At 44.5% G+C, this 17,516-nt stretch overlaps 1 protein-coding gene across 3 annotated transcripts in view; it reads right to left on the bottom strand.

Annotated features, from left to right (window-relative positions):
- The window catches only part of FAM53A (family with sequence similarity 53 member A), a 92,284-nt gene that overhangs the window by 18,407 nt on the left and 56,361 nt on the right, over positions 1-17,516 (bottom strand). For all 3 annotated transcript variants that reach the window (XM_069632152.1, XM_069632151.1, XM_069632150.1), the window contains one exon: positions 16,717-17,510. In XM_069632152.1, the coding sequence (XP_069488253.1) occupies positions 16,717-17,510 (794 nt within the window). The remainder of the gene's footprint in view (positions 1-16,716; positions 17,511-17,516) is intronic.

Genomic DNA, 17,516 nt, shown 5'->3' with positions numbered 1-17,516 from the left:
AACGAGGAAGGCTGCTAAATCAGCCCCAGCAGGGGCATATTTACCCCCAGGAGTTGCAGGAGGCATCTCTTCCAAGTTCTTCTTCGGATTCCTTCGTCCAGTGGTCGACTGACTTCCAAGCTAAAAAGCCTTGCCTTTTATGCAGGTTTCTTCCTTCATTTCAGCCTAGCTGTCATTCACAAGCCATCTCTCTTCGCCTTCCAGAATGTGCTCAGCCGCCATGCTAATACATTCCAACAGGGTGGAAGTAAACCTCAAAAGAGTACAAGTAACATTGGCCAACTTAAAGGCCATAATGCCCGATGAGAAAATCTTCAGAGCCCAGGCATCAACCCTCTTGTCGTCCCTATCCAGGGGAATAGAGTGTAAGCAGACTGCCTGGTCGACGTTGCCACCTGAATCACCAAGCTTTCAGGTGTAGGGTGCTTGGTCAAATAGTCTGGAACAATACTGGCAAAGTTCCTGTTTACAGCAGGTCCAGACTCTGGAGTTTACCAGTTTGCCATGACCTTCCTCTGAAGGTCTGCATGAAAGGGTAATAAGGGGTGCTTCTGAGGGCCTTGATTTAGTATGTCTGTCATATCGTCCTGCTCATAGGCGGGAGAATTCCTGCTCCAGCCCATGTACTCAATGACTATTCATGAGGGACCTGTATGCAGAATCTGCATGTTCAGCGGATCAGGCCAGCCAAATTCTAACTCCAGCTAAGTGTCTTCACCACTAGCCGACTGGAGGCAATTGTAAAGATCAGTGATCTTCTATTCCTGATTAATAAGTTCCTCAGGAAGTATTTTGCATGCCGTAAGGCAAGCCAAAGGGTGCAGAATCCTCTTCGAGGCTTGCACCTCCTCATAAATTAAGGCCATAGACTTGAAAGTCTTTCTTTGTCATAGGTTTAAAAATCTTTTCCAGACCAGGCAGAGGCCTTGAAAGGGTCAAAGTGACAGTCGAAGGCGCAGACACTGGCTTCGACAAAGGCACTGATAGCGCCTTCGACAATGGAGTCAATGAAACCTTCAACAGCGGGGTAGACGAAGGTCTCGACAATAGCTTGGCGCTGCCTTCGACTTATGCATCGACAGGTTTGACCTTGTCAACGACTTGCTCTTTTTTGGAGGTATCAGAGAAGGACTAAGTGTTCGAGACGATAGCCTGGACGATGGATCGAGAGCGACACGCCGGTTTGGCACTGTTATACCATGGTAGTCTTTGACCTCCCCAGGTCATCCGAATGAGCGACGGGGGCATGGCTTGTGCGTGTTTCCTTTGAGGGGGTCGAGGCTGCATTCTCCAATATATGCAACATTTCACTCTAGAAAGCATCCCATTTTCTAGGGGGGGGGGGGTCATTCTTGGTTGGGCACCCGATAACCTCGGTAAAGTAATCAGACGAAGAGATAGGATACCCATGGCAGGTATAATGGAATTAAGAATGTGAGGCCTACGCAGTCCATTCAACTGCACGCAGTCCAGCACCAAGCACATTGCACCTGCTAGCCATCTCTCCATGAATGAGAATTAAGAGGGGAAAAAAAAAAACGAGGCAGAGGTTGTGTCCTTGGGGTGGCATTTAGTTGCATTGGTCAAGTTGCAATTAGGTTTGTAACAAATTCTTGATGCTCTACCAGCGATAAACAGTCTCCCATGCGCTGAAACAATTTGCTCTCGTCTGCTAAGCCTTACTCATTTCCTCTTTCCCGTGCATGTAAATTACATGTTTCATACTAAAAAAAATATATAACAATCTTCAACTGAAGAACACAAATTCTAAAATCAAACCAACTTGAGCGTTTCTGCTCTCAAATGTAAACCATTACCAAGCCTCGCTGAAAGGCAACAGTCATCTTACTAAAGACACTTCCCTCCTGCCACCAACCTACACTATATACATTCAGTATCCAAGTTACACCAAAGTTCTACTTGTTAAACCGAGCTCTCTGCAGCTCACATTTGAATGCTTTTTCCTATGCTGCTAGACCCAGCACTATCTCGCCTGAGCTAGTAAATCTTGAACAACTACCATAAGATATATTCAGTTCAAATTTCCGCTTCATCGTATCCCGTTCTACTTTCTGCATTAACCATACAACCCATGCAATCTCCAAACATAAAATAGTCATTCACAGCAATCACTTGCGTTTCCCCGTGGAACACTGAGCCTATATAACTGCAGGTCGAAATTGGAAGCTACTAGCCAGTCATTAAAAAGTCACTCGCCACTTCAATTCTATGCCTAGTGTAAATTTAGCTCCCTGATAACTGGACAACTATGGATTGCCCCCCCCACCTCCCCAAAGCACTGTAGCTACATACCATAGTTAAAATGGATTAAACTAATTAAAGAAAAAAAAAAAGAAGTAGTCAGCCACAGGTATTAATCATAATCACTACTAATGTTCATAATTCGGTCATCTCTGCATGGCTTTTATGCCATGAGTTGCGTTATTCATGCTGCAGGAAAATCTCAGGTCGGCAGATTTCTGCTGTCCTTAGATACATTCCAAATTAGGTCGCATGTTCCGGCTTCATCACATTTGCCTCCTCTCTAGCTACAGGAGTATCTTTTCATGGAACCAGTATGTGGGTTTTGTTATCAGAAGTAATTTGCCAGCAAACATACTTCCACCTTCCTTGACGTAGTTCCCAACATTTCCTCGTGTTTAAGTGTCATGGAAATGCCTGTAGTTGCCTTCAGCCATCGGCTGCAACTCTGGTTAGATTTTTCCCTGAGTGTTCCTACACCATCTTTGGCTGAGCCACATTGTGCAGGGGCCGAGAAGGTCAGTGCCAGATCTAGTATCACTGAGTTATTGACCGTGGACCTAGCCCAAGGTAGCACCTTTACAAGTCATAGTAATGGGCAGATGCAAGAAAGGCCACCTCCATTGCATAGGCCAGCTACACTCATGTTCCCAGGGTTACCAGTGGGCTTGCAAGTTGCTTTTGGGACAACATTGCCTGCAATTGTCATACGAGCTGCCAACAAACACAGAGTTGCCAAAATCACCACACGAGAACAGCTGTGCATGCTGGTTTAATAACTGAAAAGCCAAGTCGGATGCCCCACACAGCCCCTTAACGATCCATTTGGCTCAAAGGACATGCACACCTCCAATGGCTAGCATTTTAGGAAGCATTTTGCCAAAAAAGATTGGTAGCCCATAAAGCCTAATGTTGTGAAGAGAATTATGAACCAATTTCCAAAGAACGCAAGGTCCAAACGACTAGCTAGATGGAGGTAAAATTGCACACGGCTTACATCTGTGCGAGTAAGCAATTTTGATTATGAAGGCACCGAATGCCATATTTGTCTCGGGAGGATAGCTCAGGTGCGACATGCTTACCTTGGAAGCAAGAGGAGACGGAGCAACACCGGTTCAATCCCCAGGTAGGTGCTTAGAAACCTCTGGGTATTAAGCATGTTATAAATAACCTATCATATCACATTAGAGGGACCACGATAGTGATAATGGCTAGTAAAGATACACAACCGTCAATCATACAAATGTACCAACAGAAAAAAGCGGCCATGATCCACATGCACTGGTGCAATTTCATGGTTGTGGCTTTCATCTGCTATTACAGCGTTATGGAGTAGTGTCTGGGAAACTCATACCCGAGAGCTGCCCAAGAATACAACTTAGCTAAATAAGCAGTTTAAAGCCCAAGATTGGTTGCCTGGCAGTACTACAAGAACAACGTAGAGCGTTTCCCCTGCACTCACCTGCCACGAAAAACAACATCTCCTTTAACCAAGGAAAATTTGGTGGTGCATCTAAGATACAAAAAACATGCACTCCAACACACAAGGCCCAAGACGTTTCTAGGTTTGACAGAACAATTCAAGCTACAGGATTCTTAACAATGCTCTTCGGTCATTTAGACAGTATTTAAAAGGAGTGATTTTTATCCATTGCCAAGGACGTCTCTGCAACACTGCGCTGCCTGTATCCTCCAAACATCCAGATTCAAGCCCCTGCACAGTGTCTCTCCTGTGGCCCTACCCAGTGCTCAAGTTTTTGGAGTAAAAAAGCGTTTATTCCCTAAAAGAAAATCAAAGTCTAATTCCCAATGAGAGTATTTTATAAGGGAATAAATAAGTTTTATCTGAAAAGCTGAAATGTTTTCATATTTATTTCTTTGCACCTAGTTAGTCATACACATTAAAAAGATGCGTGCTTCCAATCAGGCAGATAAAATAGTGGCTTCTTCCGGTAGCACAATGTGCACTACGTGTCCAAACAGCCATGGAGCGAGGAGGGTGAAGGCAGGGACAAAAGATTCTACATGTCTTTTTCCTAATTATTTTTCTTGTTGCGAGTATTTTTCGTCCCTATTTTTTGGGAGTATTTGCCAATGTTTAGGGAGGAAAGGTTGCCGATACACTCCTTATCTGTAGGGATGGTCCACCTAACCGTAGCCTGTCAACGGCATTGTCATGACATAGTAACAGGATGTGTGCGACAGCTCAACTCACTGTGCCAATGGATTCCTAGCCATGGAGGCAAGAGGAAAATGTGCACATCATGTAAGACCACACCAGGAACAGTGCCTAGCAATAAATGAAGGTGCAAGGAAGCAACTATTGCAGCAGGACTTACGACATAGTCCTGTAAATTGACCTACTTTCTACATGCAGCAGGACCCAAGACCTCCTTTCCCAATGCTTCCCCTACCCGCCTCTACCCATGTGCCTGGCACAACTCTAGTCAGGCACAAGCAAGGTTAATTTCATGTGAAGCTTATTGGTCTTTAATTAGCCCAGCCGACTTCCATGCTTTTCCCATTGGTTAGAATGGATAATTCTACAGGTCCTGCTTCAGTTCAAAGCTAGTGTGTAGCTCACCATTCCCTTCAGAAATCCATAATCACTGAAGATGGCAATATTAATTTTCCAGTAGTAGTCTTTCTTCAGCTTGAATGATAAAAAGCACAATCACTTTCCTGACCATCATCTGCCGACCCACTGCGTAACATGGGATTTGCGCTTGCAACACTTGTGCTCTTTCTAGAGTTGGGTAATCTATTGCCGTTCGTGTTTAGAACTGGTCCTAGAAATGTGTTATGCTCGAGACAAGTTTGGATTTCTTTTTGTCAGACTGGAGTTTACTATGAGGTTTGTAGACACTCGGGCACATTCACCAGTTATCAGCCAATCGTCTAGATATGGCTAGACGAATAGCTTTGCAAAGCAGATGCACTTCCACGACTGCAAGTATTTATGAATGACTACCCATGGTGCTGACGCAATCACAAAAGGAAAGCCCTCGATTTGGAAAGTTCTTTTATCCATTTTGAAGAGATATACTTGTGATGAGCTAGGAACAATGAAATATGAAATTCATTTTTCAAATCCAATGTGGTCATGTAGTCTTTTGCAGAAGTATGTAGGACTTCCTGGAGTGGTCATTCCAAATGTCTGAAATTGTCCATGTTTGCTGGCCTTTGGATTAGAACTGGCCTCTTGGTTTTATCTTTTTGGGCACCAGAAAATATACTAGGTAAATTCCTGTGTTTACCGGAGTTGGTGAACTGGACCTATAGCCCCTGTTATGAGCATTTAGACATCCACCTGTAGCAGTGTTCCTGAAGTAATCTTGTCCTTGATGGTGGATTATGCCGCTTCCACAGCAGCTCTATGCATTGCCTCCCTCTGACTTTACTTAAAAACCCAGTGTCTGGCGTTATCCCCGCCAATGCATGGATGTATGAGGTTATGCAACCCCACCCTTAGTGAGGTGAGATGGGCAGGGACCACCACAGGAGTCATTTTGCGGGAGCTCCTCTGGGAGCTTGGCTTCTGCCGCCAGTCCTGCCTGCAGGTTGTTGGCGATGGGCTCCAAAGGTTCCTATTCATGCTACTCCTGCAACCCAGTATGCTGAGCTTCCTGATGAATAGAGGGTATGGGTCAACATATGGCTGAAAGGTTGGGCCCAAAAGGATAGCCTACTGGCGAGAGTACCCTCGTTTTCAAAAGTTTCCCCACTAATCTGCCCTAGAGTTAATGGTTTCATGCTTTTTTGTGGCCTTTTGAAGAGCCTCGTCCACCGGTTTACCAAATAAGCAGGGCCCCTCAAATTGGTTTTGTCATGTAGGTTTGCTTAGGTTTCTGGTTTGAAGACCGACTTTCCCCCCTGACACCCTAAACCATGCAAGCCTTTCAATAACTGTAGCTCAGGCCACCATTCTCCCAACTGTGTCCACTAGTATCCAATGAACCGTTAATAACCGCATTAGAACCGTTTTCCTTCATGTCCAATCTCAAAGGCTCAGAAACTAATCCAGTGAGTTATTTTATCTCAACCCACTTGTCTCAATTATACTTTGCCATTAAGGGCTGTGTGTGGCATTAGATATTTGTGGTCCATAGGATGCTGAGGAGGCCATCTTTCTTCCAAAAGTGTAAATATGTACTCTCCATATCTGGAGTGAAGTCGTTCATAGGGGAGTCCCACCCCTCTTTCTTGCAATCGTAACTAAAAAGTTGGTCTTTAAATGTCCTTTAACCTAAAGGGGAGGGAGATCACTGGGAGCTGGACTGTACTTTTTTCTATTCTGTGGTTTACAGGTTAGTACGTGCAGTTACTCTTCTTTAAATACGTTTAAGTAAAGGGATGGATTGGGAAACCGGTTTAAATACTGAACCTGGTGGCCGCTCTTTAGGTGCTTGGGCATTGATCCACTGTAGGAGAAGTGGTAATAGGGGGTGCGTGGTCTTCACCTGGGTTCATGCTATGTTAAGTCATCTTAAACAAATTGCTAATCTGTATATCCTCCTCCTCTACCATGGCCTACTCTAGTTGCTATTTTCCCCCATTTTAGATAGTGTGACATGCACTGATTGATTTATTCCCTTCTTTGGGAGGGGTTTATAAACATAGGCATAATTGTAGTGTACCGTTCTTTAGCCATGTTCTCCCTTGAGGTTTATCATGCTGTGAACGGATTGCCTTCGGGGCCCGTGAGGGTGCGGGACTACTAGTCGTCCTCCTATTCCCCCTTCAGACTCAGCAAGTGAAAATACCTTTTTTCTACACTATAGCTGAAAGTATTCCCGTCCCTTTTACTGACCTTGATGAGGAGGTCTTTAGTTTAATTTCCAGTGTCAAAACGTGCGGGTTTATTGGTGCCAAACTTCGAATGTTCGTGTGATTTGGTTTTAGTCTTTAACGAACGTTTGGCACTTTGCTTAAGCCTGGTTGTCAAAGTCAATTGACATTTACTTTAAGCGGGTGTCGTCCAGTCAATGCTCAGGCTGAGGCCCCAGGGGATGTCTCCACAGCAAGAGTTAACCTCGGGCCCTACAGAGCTGGGCACCAGTTGCGAGAAAACATGCATTTCCGCCTTAGTTTGCTCCTCTGTCTTTCAAAGCGGATCCTCATTTTCTCAGCATTAAAGTCTTCAGGGGTAGACTCGCCCAACACTTTCTGCCTGCATAGGGTCGTCTGCCAAATATTTAGTTCTCTGCTCCTGAAGTAACTTTGGTTTGAAGAGTTTGCACGCTCGAGACAGAGTCGGCATGGTCTCTTGGAAGGAAACTGTTGGATACCCGGTACATGTTCTTCCAAGGGAATTCAGTATTGCATGATGGGCAGAATTTAAATGAAGTATTCTCCATGAGTATGAAGAAATCGGCTAGCGAAAGTGTTCACGCTTTTTGCCCTCCTCCACTCTCCCTATGTCTTTCATAGTGGCTTGCCTTTTCGGCGTGATGTTGATAGTGAGCAGTGCCACCTCGCCATATGTGTCAATGCTCATGAGATAAAACTAGTGCATTCAATGTGCTGTATTAAACGGAGAGTTGACTTCACAACCAAACCGAATGTCTGAACCCCCCCCCCCCCCCCCCCCCCGAAAAAATAAAAAACACACCCTGGCCGCGTGACACATGGGTAGCCATACACAGTAGGGATCTGCAGTGTATGTCACAGTAGGGATCATGTTACAGCTACGCCCCTGCCACCACCCCTTTTTCCCCAAACAGGAGAACAACATTTAATACTCCACATTAACCATATGTTGGCTTATGCAAAACGTGAATTTAAGAAATGCACAGGGCCCAGAAACAGATGCAGTACATCGCAAGACCTCTTAACCCCCCGCCCCACACACCCACTTTACCCTTTCTCAGCAGTTAGAGGGGGGAGTGCCAGTTATCCATCCCTCTACAGACACAAACCTCCTCCAGTCAGAAATGCCCCCTGCTCCCCCCCGCCCCCCCATTCCTGCGGAAAGTCTGAGCATAGTAAGATCATTTAGATTGATTGGCAGGTTCCAGATATTAGGTATTCGCCAAACATGCATCAGGTCTCAATTTACAAAACCATATCAATGAAAGGTTTTCCTAGACTGCATAGATGAGCTGCAGCCATGATTCTAGACTGCTCATTGTTCTTTACCCAGGTTCTGTGTATTGTTTTGGCTGACAAGTTGCAAGCCATTTCGCCCACCTTCCAGAGGGGTGCATCATAACAGTAATCCGCACTATCAAGACCAGAAGAGTCTGGCATAAGGTGAAGTCCAACACATTTGCTCTTCCACTGCAGTAGCAAGATCTCCAGAAAGTTCAAACTAAAACTGCCAGGTCTTCACATATATCCAGATCAAGGAAAAGCATTTACACTCCGGCTATTCCTATGTGAAGGGATGCCAAAGCCAATCGAATAGCTGCAGTTGCCAAGGAGCAAACCAAAGACACTTAGCAAGGCATGCTCAACAAGTCCCCGAGTTAGGGCAGAGCGCATCTCTAACTGACTCAAATAAGAAATCTGCTAGGTGCCTTCCACAATAGCAGATTAAACTACTGTGTTGTGGGCTGCAGCACAATGCTCTACAGTATGTGCTGGTGGCCGTTTACATGTCCACAATGCATTGCTCAGTAGTTCTTAAATGAGGGGGAACTTCCAGGGATGGCTACATGGTGGCACAGCTGGTTAGTCTCAATTGCCCATTATACTCATTACCGATAGATGGGACATTTGTGAATTATGATGCCCCCCCCTCCCCACCAAACTGATGGGGTGTATATAAAATTCTATCTGGATGTCTGCACTGGGAGGTGAGCATGTGCATAGCCATCTGTGCCCAGAGATCCTGCTATTATGTACAGGGAAAAGGAAACTTCTCCAGGGAACCTTATGGAGTGAATGAAGACTAAATATATGCTTGGATCCAAACCCTGAGGTTATCCGAAACTGTACGTAGTTAAAGGTTAACCTTAAAGAAAGTTTGTAACATTTATGTACATTCAAGCATACAGCCCCCTTTTACCATACATGTCAAATAATAAGCTGTAGTCAAACTTATGTTCTCAAAACCCTTTGATTTTATGCAAAGCACGCTGGAACGCCAAAGATTCTCTGTCCCCTTCCACATAAGGATATTTTGATCTGTACAAAAAAAAAATATTTAAAAATGAGTACTTGACTATCCATATAATATAGATTAAGTTTATTCTCGTTTGATGGCGGCCTTTGCTCGGCAAGGCAACCAATGTTATTAGGAATGAAATGTATACTGTAAGTGCATTAGAAATTAACATTTTAAGCTGGCTTGACCTAAAAATGTACTAGGTTACTACGAAGAACGTTTATTTTTAATAGACTTTTTAAATGTGTTCCTTTAAACAAACTACCCACCCCTCTAAACGCCTGCCCCTCCCACCCCCTAGTCCTGCAGGTCCAACAGTTGTGGTGGATTTAGCAAATATACATCCAACAATGAGCGATTCCCCAAAACAAAAAACCAGCATACAAAATGCCGGTAACAGCTAAGGGCAAAATATTATTTTAGTATCCCACCAAGCTGATTAACTGTGCCAAGTATTACCATGTATGCACAAACTGTCCACATTTAAAACAGAATAGCTGCCTCATTGCTACTGTCAAACGGAAAATGAAGCTACATGGGCGGCTAGTTTTAAGAAGCGAATCGTCAAGTAAAAATTTCAATTCACTATGCATGTCGAGAATTGGAGCGACTTGCTATTGGCTTAACATTTTACTCCTGCACGTGTTGCGACAGCACAGGTTTTCACAGGCTTTATTTTTTCCAGTCAAACTTAAAGTTTGTCTGACTCCCAGTAATTTAACATACGAGAACCTGCTGAATGTGGACGTCTAAACTAAGAGGTGCAGAATGTAAAACTCTAGAGCCATTGATGGCGTATACACTCGTCTCCGCGCACCCTGCACACAGAACTAACCTTGGGCAAGCCCCTTGACAGGTTCATAGCATGCAAATAGAATTAAAAATCGAGGCAGTCTACAACCATTGTTATTTTTTCCAAATACGTACATGTGTATATTTAAAGCTCTCAGTTTGCGATAACAGAAGACTTCTCAGCCCCCTACTGTGCCTTCATAAGGTGAAGTTCGTCATTTATGAGAGACACCAAAGACCAAAATCATTACACCGAGTACACCGAGAAAACTTGGTCCCCATTCAAAAGCACATTCCTAAAACAATCTAGCAAGTCACTAACCTGCCAACTATCTTCAAAGCAAGTAAGATCATTTGGTGGTTTGAGTACATGCAAGATAGACCCATGACATCTTGCAGATCACAGGCTACAACAGCAAGCCAACACTGCTCCTCATCCTTCAGACAGGATGAACAAGTGAGTGCCATTGAACACCAATACCACCTATGAAAATGAACTCCTGCTTGGGATAAGCACAACACGATAATAAACCTCTCAAGCTAAAAAAAGAGAAACCATAGTCCCACTAAGAGATGGTAGCCAAGACAGTACCACGATAATGGAGACGCTGCACAGGCCCAAAAAGAAAAATGGCATCAGGTGGACAACCTGTTTGACAAAAAAAAAAAAAAAGGTATTATAACATACAAAATTAAAATGTTCATGTCCAAACAAGGACACGAAGGCTATTTGCAACCAGAAACTGGACATGGTTTATCAACAAATCGTAATTCGTTCCGTAGGAAGGGGATCAAATATCTTTTTTAAAATGTAATTTGAATGTGTACATATTTAGGAATAAAAAAAAAAAAAGATGACTCTTCTAGTCAGGTTGTACAGATCTCTGAAGAATTTCCACTTATTGAGGTCTGTCCTTAAGTATATAACGTTCATCAAGTCTATACGATAGGATTAAAAGGTGAAACATTAGTAATAGGAACCTAAATGGTCTTTATTGCTGTAAATAACGGGTCTGAAAGCAGTGGCAACCAGAACGTGGTAAGCGAAACGCTGGAGGAAGAAACATTGGAGTTTTTGTATTTGCAAAAACAGCCATCCAGAGCAAAAATGATGTGTTGCAGAAGAGTGCTCTAAATGTCAGGTTTAACCAGAACCCAATAGATTAGACGTTCAACCACTATTAATTGCAAAAACTGCTTAAAAAGACATCTGAACAGACGCAGGTCAGACGCCAGCAATGTAGATATGTATTATTCTGTTAGTTCATCAATTTCTCTTTGCACAACACTTTACCTAGCAATTACTCATACATCACCCACCCAACGCATGCTTCCGGACCTCTTCCCACAATAGTCTCCAAACCACAAAACTATTCTTCTATTCACATAATATATGTCAAAGATGTCCAATACTGCAAATGAACTAAGCATCCTGGTTGTTTTTATTCTTAATTTTATGGCCCGATTGACCCATGCCCCGTACTTGTAGGCATCTCAAACCAAATCCAAATTGTACTCCTTTTGGATTTCACCTACTGCAAATAAAGCCAGATCCCTAATTCTCTGTACACAACTCGTTCCCAGTCCATGGCAGGCTTCATTATTCCCCAATAACAGGGTTCTTACTTTATCCTCCTACTTGGTTCCGATATCCACTGTCTTATTTGCTCGATGGAACCAAGTACTTCAGTATCCTCATTCTGCTTATAAGAATAGGTATACGCTTGTGATTCAGACTTCCTACCAGTCTGGTTTTGGACTGGGCAGACAGTAGCACTGTAGGCCTCACAGGATAATGACCATTTCTAGTTATGCCCGAGACACCCCAGAGTAATTTGATACAGCTGGCCAGAGTATGCAACTTAACACATTGCTAAATTAGTTTGGGGATGTGATGGGGAAACCGCATGGTGTCAGGCACTGCCCCAGTTTCTTCCTTTATGGTCACTCAATTTGTTTGCAAGAAAATTGAATTCCACCACATCAGTTTGCCATGCAGAATGGCACGGGGGTCAACCGCTCAATGCGTTCCTATCTAGGATTACCTACGTGGGGAGCATGGATTACAGAAATGGTCTCCCTGCACCTGTGAGCAAACCGGGACCTGCGTGACCTACAGTTCTCGGCACAAGTACCGACCTTCAGTGGATACATTGTGAAAAGCTCCGTTTGCAGAACTCGCCTCTAAAAAAAATGCGTTTCATCTCTTCCCCTTCTTTGGTCAGGTCTAGCTGAGCCATCATATCCAAGGATTCGCTTTTCAGCTAAATCTTTGTAAAATCGCCAAGTCCATCAATTCTTAGCTCTACTCAAACTATAATGAAAGGTTTGATTGCTTCGATGTGTCCACTTGTTTAAATCGGGTTCTGTTTTGCACAGTGTTCTGAAAAACACTCACATCTCTGAAGGTGGGTCCACAACCAACGCTGGAAAGTTATATAGTTACGGATGCCCATGTGTAAATTGCACTCATTTACACAACTTTAATTCCAGGGCAACTACCTTTCAGCACTAACAGTTGCCCGTCCATAACTGAATGATGTAATGGGGTTAGTAAAATGTGCTTTGGAGTCAGACAATTCTGCCACTCGGTATACAAGATGACCCACCATGTCAATATTTCAGACAACTTGCATCCTCCCTCACAAGCGAAATAAGTAGCAATTCTACATGTTACTCTAAATTAACAGCAAGATGAAAATCCAGTTGGTGGTTACCCATTACTTACCATCTGCAGAAAACAACCGTTTGGTTTCCTGCCACAATGTTCACATATACTACATATCGGAGACAAACACCAAGTACTGCAAACCACAGAGCCAATGAAGCAGAACGAAACTAGGCCATTTCTTATACAATAAGCCGTTGCCATCTAGCAAAGATTTTCAGTGCATGCTTGCAATGTAGCCCGTTTAGTTAAAATTGCAGTTGACCCAGATACTTGACTGAGTAATGGAAAGGCTGACACCAGATTAGGGCAGGTTAGTTGTCGGGGTCTGGCAGGGTAAGCATTGACGTTGGACATACTCATGTATAAGTACAAGTTCAAGCAATCCTAGGAGCAGGTCCATTCACTCACGAAAACAAGTCAGCTAAAATCATACTTCAGAACTCCCTGGCCAAGGAGATGTGCACCTAGACACTTTGTGTCAGTTTAACTATGTTGTGGGGTGGAATCATTTTGCTGGACAGATCAGGATTAACCTTACAAAAACCTTTACCGGAATCTCAAAAACCAGACAGAAGTATGTAGTCACACTGTGCTTCCACAAACAGTCCCACCAGCTATGCAGATTCATAACCACTTGCTAGAGACCAGAGGTTGGCATCATGGTCTGATCACAGATAAGGTGCCTGGGAAATATTCAATACCATTTCAGTGTCCCAGAACCAGCTCTTCAGATCTACATTTAGTAGGTCATTTTGCAACTAAAGCTGCTCCTAAACTGCCATTTCAATTTGCATGCTAGACAGCTAATCCATAATCAACCCTTCAATTCATACAGCATGCACGCAGCCCAATCCAAGCACACATGAAATAAAACAGCTGCAAGTACTGCGCTGCCACCAGGTCATCAACTGCACGACCCAATTAAAATCTGGCCTTTACTCCAGATTAAGCACATGGAGTAAGTGAGGAGTGTTTACCTCTGATGTCACCTACCCTACTCCATTGAGTAAAATAACAGCAAAATATTTCTCAATCTAGAGAGTCTCAAGATTAAAAATAAAAGTATTCTATCATTTACAGGAATTTGAGCTACTCAAAGCAAGGATTGCATACAATGTATGAGTTGCACACGTGGTAGATGCGTCACATCTGCGACTAACTGTTCACGACGAAATCAAAATAACAAGTCTTTCTACTGGCAAGGTATGTCAAGTAAAGACGTTACCTATTGGTCAGAAACATTCCTTTTTCATTTCAGTGCCATCTTCTGATACTTTGGCAGGCCGACATATTAAGCTGCACAGATGGACACGTGCCCACAATGTACAATGCAGAATCGAACAGCCAGATTTGCCACCAAATACTCTACAGGCCCAGGGGAGAACATCTGCAACCACCTGTACAACGGTCTTTAAAGAGAGTGTTTAAAAACAGCATTAATCCAACACTACTCCAAAGGCAATTTCGGCTCTCTATCCGTTCCAGGAGTGCCCACATCCAGAACAGTATTTCTGGAGCCTCCAACACGACTGAACTTTCACAATCTGCAGGGAACTAGACAGTCCACTGCAGTCTCCACCTCGTCTCTTCCTTCTCAGGCCCCCTGTACTGCTCTGTCCACCCATTTCACCTCAAACTCAGGACATTCTGATCTCTCTTCCCTTTCCTCCAACCCTCGACCTAGCGCCATCCCCCTGCCTACCCTAGCCTCTCTACCACCCCCCACCTACTTTTTCCTCCTCGTCAGCTAACAGTTGAGGGCTCTAGAGTAGTCTGCTCTATGAAGGTCTTATCACCCTTAACCATTAAACACCTTCTCCTCCTCGAGTTCTGCAACCACTCCTTAGCCTCTGGCTCTTTCCCTTCCTATCTCAAGCACTTCCTTGTGCATCCCCTCCCAAAAAAAAGCCTTCAGCTGACCTCATGTCTGGCCAACTACCGCCCTCTCTACTACAACCTTTCTTGGGAAACTCCTGGAGAAATTGACCCCTTCCTCAATTGGCCCAAAACACTGAGCTCGCTGGTTATTTACATGACCATCCATCTGAATTCCAAGCATCCAGAGGCACGGAAACTGGTCTACTGAACACCAGTTAAGAACAGCTTGAAAATCTTGATTCTAACTCTCCAGCTGTTCTCATTTTCCTTGACCTCTCTTCCACCTTCGAAGCAGTCAACAATTCTATTCTCAAAAAGCGGCTCCATGATACCCTCAGTATTTCAGACTGGGCACTGGATTTGTTGGCCTTCCTCACGGATCGCCCTTCCCAGGTGCTCCTGGGCTCCTCTCCCACCACCACCCTCTACACGTGACCAGGGTTCCAACCTCTCACCTTGCCTTTTCAACAGCTACCTTGCACCTCTTGTAAACCTGATCGCTACCTGCTCTCATCATTTCCAGTGTTACGCAGATGACAACTCTTCAAGCTCTCCTCTTCTTCCAACGCAAGCATCCCCGACTGCTATTCAGTCTTGGTGCGCCTCCAATGGTCTCCATCTTAATGCCAGTAAGACAGATTCTTCCCATCGGGACACCTGTTCCCAATTTCCCTCCTGCACGCTTAACGCCCTCCATTGGCTCACCTGTCTCTGCTTCCACTGAAGCCTGAAACCTTGGGGTCATCTTTGGCTCCGCCCTCTCCTTCCCTCATCACATTTTGGACCTTGCCAAGAAGGCCCACTTTCAACTTAACCTCCTTAGAGGCATTCTCCCTTTCCTCACCTTCCCTCAGAAGTTCAAGAGCTCTGGTCTCCTCAAGGCTGGATTACTCTTAACAGCCTCTTCCGCAACCTGCTGCTTTCTTCACTCCGTCCTCTTCAACTAATCCAGAACAGAGCTGCAAGACTTATCCTTGGCTTCAAGCCCAGGGACTATCGCTCCAGTTCTAAAATCCCTCCACTAGCTCCCGGTTGTGGCAAGGATCCAATTCAAGACCCATTGCATCATCCACAAGGCTGTCTGGGGCCTTGGACCACACTACCTGCCGCTCTCTCACACTAAATGCTCTCCCTTCCAGATACCTTCGATCTTCTCGCTCCACCTCTGCTGATCAAACGTGTCTCAGCTGGCTGCCTCCTATGGACAATTGAATACGGTGGCAATCAATAAATCAATCAGGTCAACACCCCAAACCAGGGGGACCAGTAGCTCTAGCCACATTAATGGCAATATATGATTATTGATAACATTTAGCTAAATTGAGGTTTGGACCTCACTTTTTCTTCCTTCGCAGGTTTAGTAAACACTAGAAAGCTGCGTGATTCAGAACTAGAAAGCCCTTCTGATACAATAAACCTTATGCACTAGGCAAATTCCACAAAGTTTAATTGGATAAGTAAATGTCCATTACCCGCTTCCATCTATTGTCTGAAATGGAGAAGCCATTCAGATTATTTTCAAACAGCAGATAAAAAAAATGCACACGAACTAGAAAATCTTGGCTTCCGCAAGTTTAAGAAGTCTTTTCAATATCCGACCCAAAACAGAAGAGAAAGTAAAGAGCGTAAGCAGCATCCTATCCTAGTTCAGATGAACTAGGATAGGATGGTTTAAGGACAACTTCATGGTTTAGCCTTGGGCTGGCCTCTTTCTGTGCTCTATGTTGTGTTTCCGTTCGTTTAAGCGCCCTGATGCCCTCGGGCTACTGGCGCTATACAAAAATGAAATACATACATAACTTAGAGGGCATGCGGTTGATCGCCCAACGATGCCTCTGCAACATGGCACAGAAAGGAAAATGTCAGCACAATCTAGCATCTAAAATACATACGTGTTCAATGGGTTTATGGCTCCCAAAGGCATATACATCTACGATGACAACTATGCAGAGTGAATTAAATAGGACTATGCTCCTTCCATGCCAGGCAAAGACTCCAAACTTACCCGAGTCATCTTAAAAAAGTCTAAGGAGGGACGGTTCCACCGCACATCTTCCTCGCGCCTGCGCTTTAGCCTGGTTTTTCTTTCATTCAGCACACATGGTTGTGAGCGGCATCGAAGTAAACCTTGACGCCGGCTTAGCTCTGGAGTCGAAGTGGGAGTGCTACTCGCTGATGGCAAAAGATTGCCAGTCTCCGTAATATGCTCCTGGGAAAGAGACAGGCGACGCCTTGGGTTAAAGTCAAATGGTCCTCCAGAATTCCATCCGGAGCTTGTGCTTCCCTCGCTACTGTCCACAAAGCCACTGCTGGCAGACGAAGGCCTCGGCACTGGTGATGTATTGATGCTAGTAATTGAGAACATACTATTCATGGACAACACATTCTGTGGAAGGCTAATGCTGGTACTTCTCTGAAGGGTGGCGTTGCCATGGCTGTTAGAACGCTGTAAGGTGGCGCTGCCACCACTATTGCATCGCCGTTTAGATACAGGAGTCCAGACCTTTGAACTGCCAGGTTTCCATGGGGACCGGCAGCGTGCCAACTCATCTGGCTCAGACAGTGATCGACAGTGCCGTTTCGTGGGGGGTGCCAAAGGCTGACCAAAGTGGTCATTGAGGTTTAAGTCACTGATCCAGCCAGATACCAGGGATGCGTGGGACGGATCCTGCCACTGAAGACTCAGGCTGTTTGCTCTGCCCATGTTGAATGGGCATGACGGGAAAGGAAAAAATGAATTCTTGTTCACTTCAGACCGGATCGGATAATTCCCATGTAAAATCTTCCAAGGGCTGTCCTCTAAAA

This window comes from Ambystoma mexicanum, chromosome 6q, assembly GCF_040938575.1.
Source record: "Ambystoma mexicanum isolate Mex_15411 chromosome 6q, UKY_AmexF1_1, whole genome shotgun sequence".
Lineage (NCBI taxonomy): Eukaryota > Metazoa > Chordata > Amphibia > Caudata > Ambystomatidae > Ambystoma > Ambystoma mexicanum.
The sequence above is the reverse complement of the archived record's forward strand: the minus strand, read 5'-3'. Positions and strand labels throughout refer to the sequence as shown.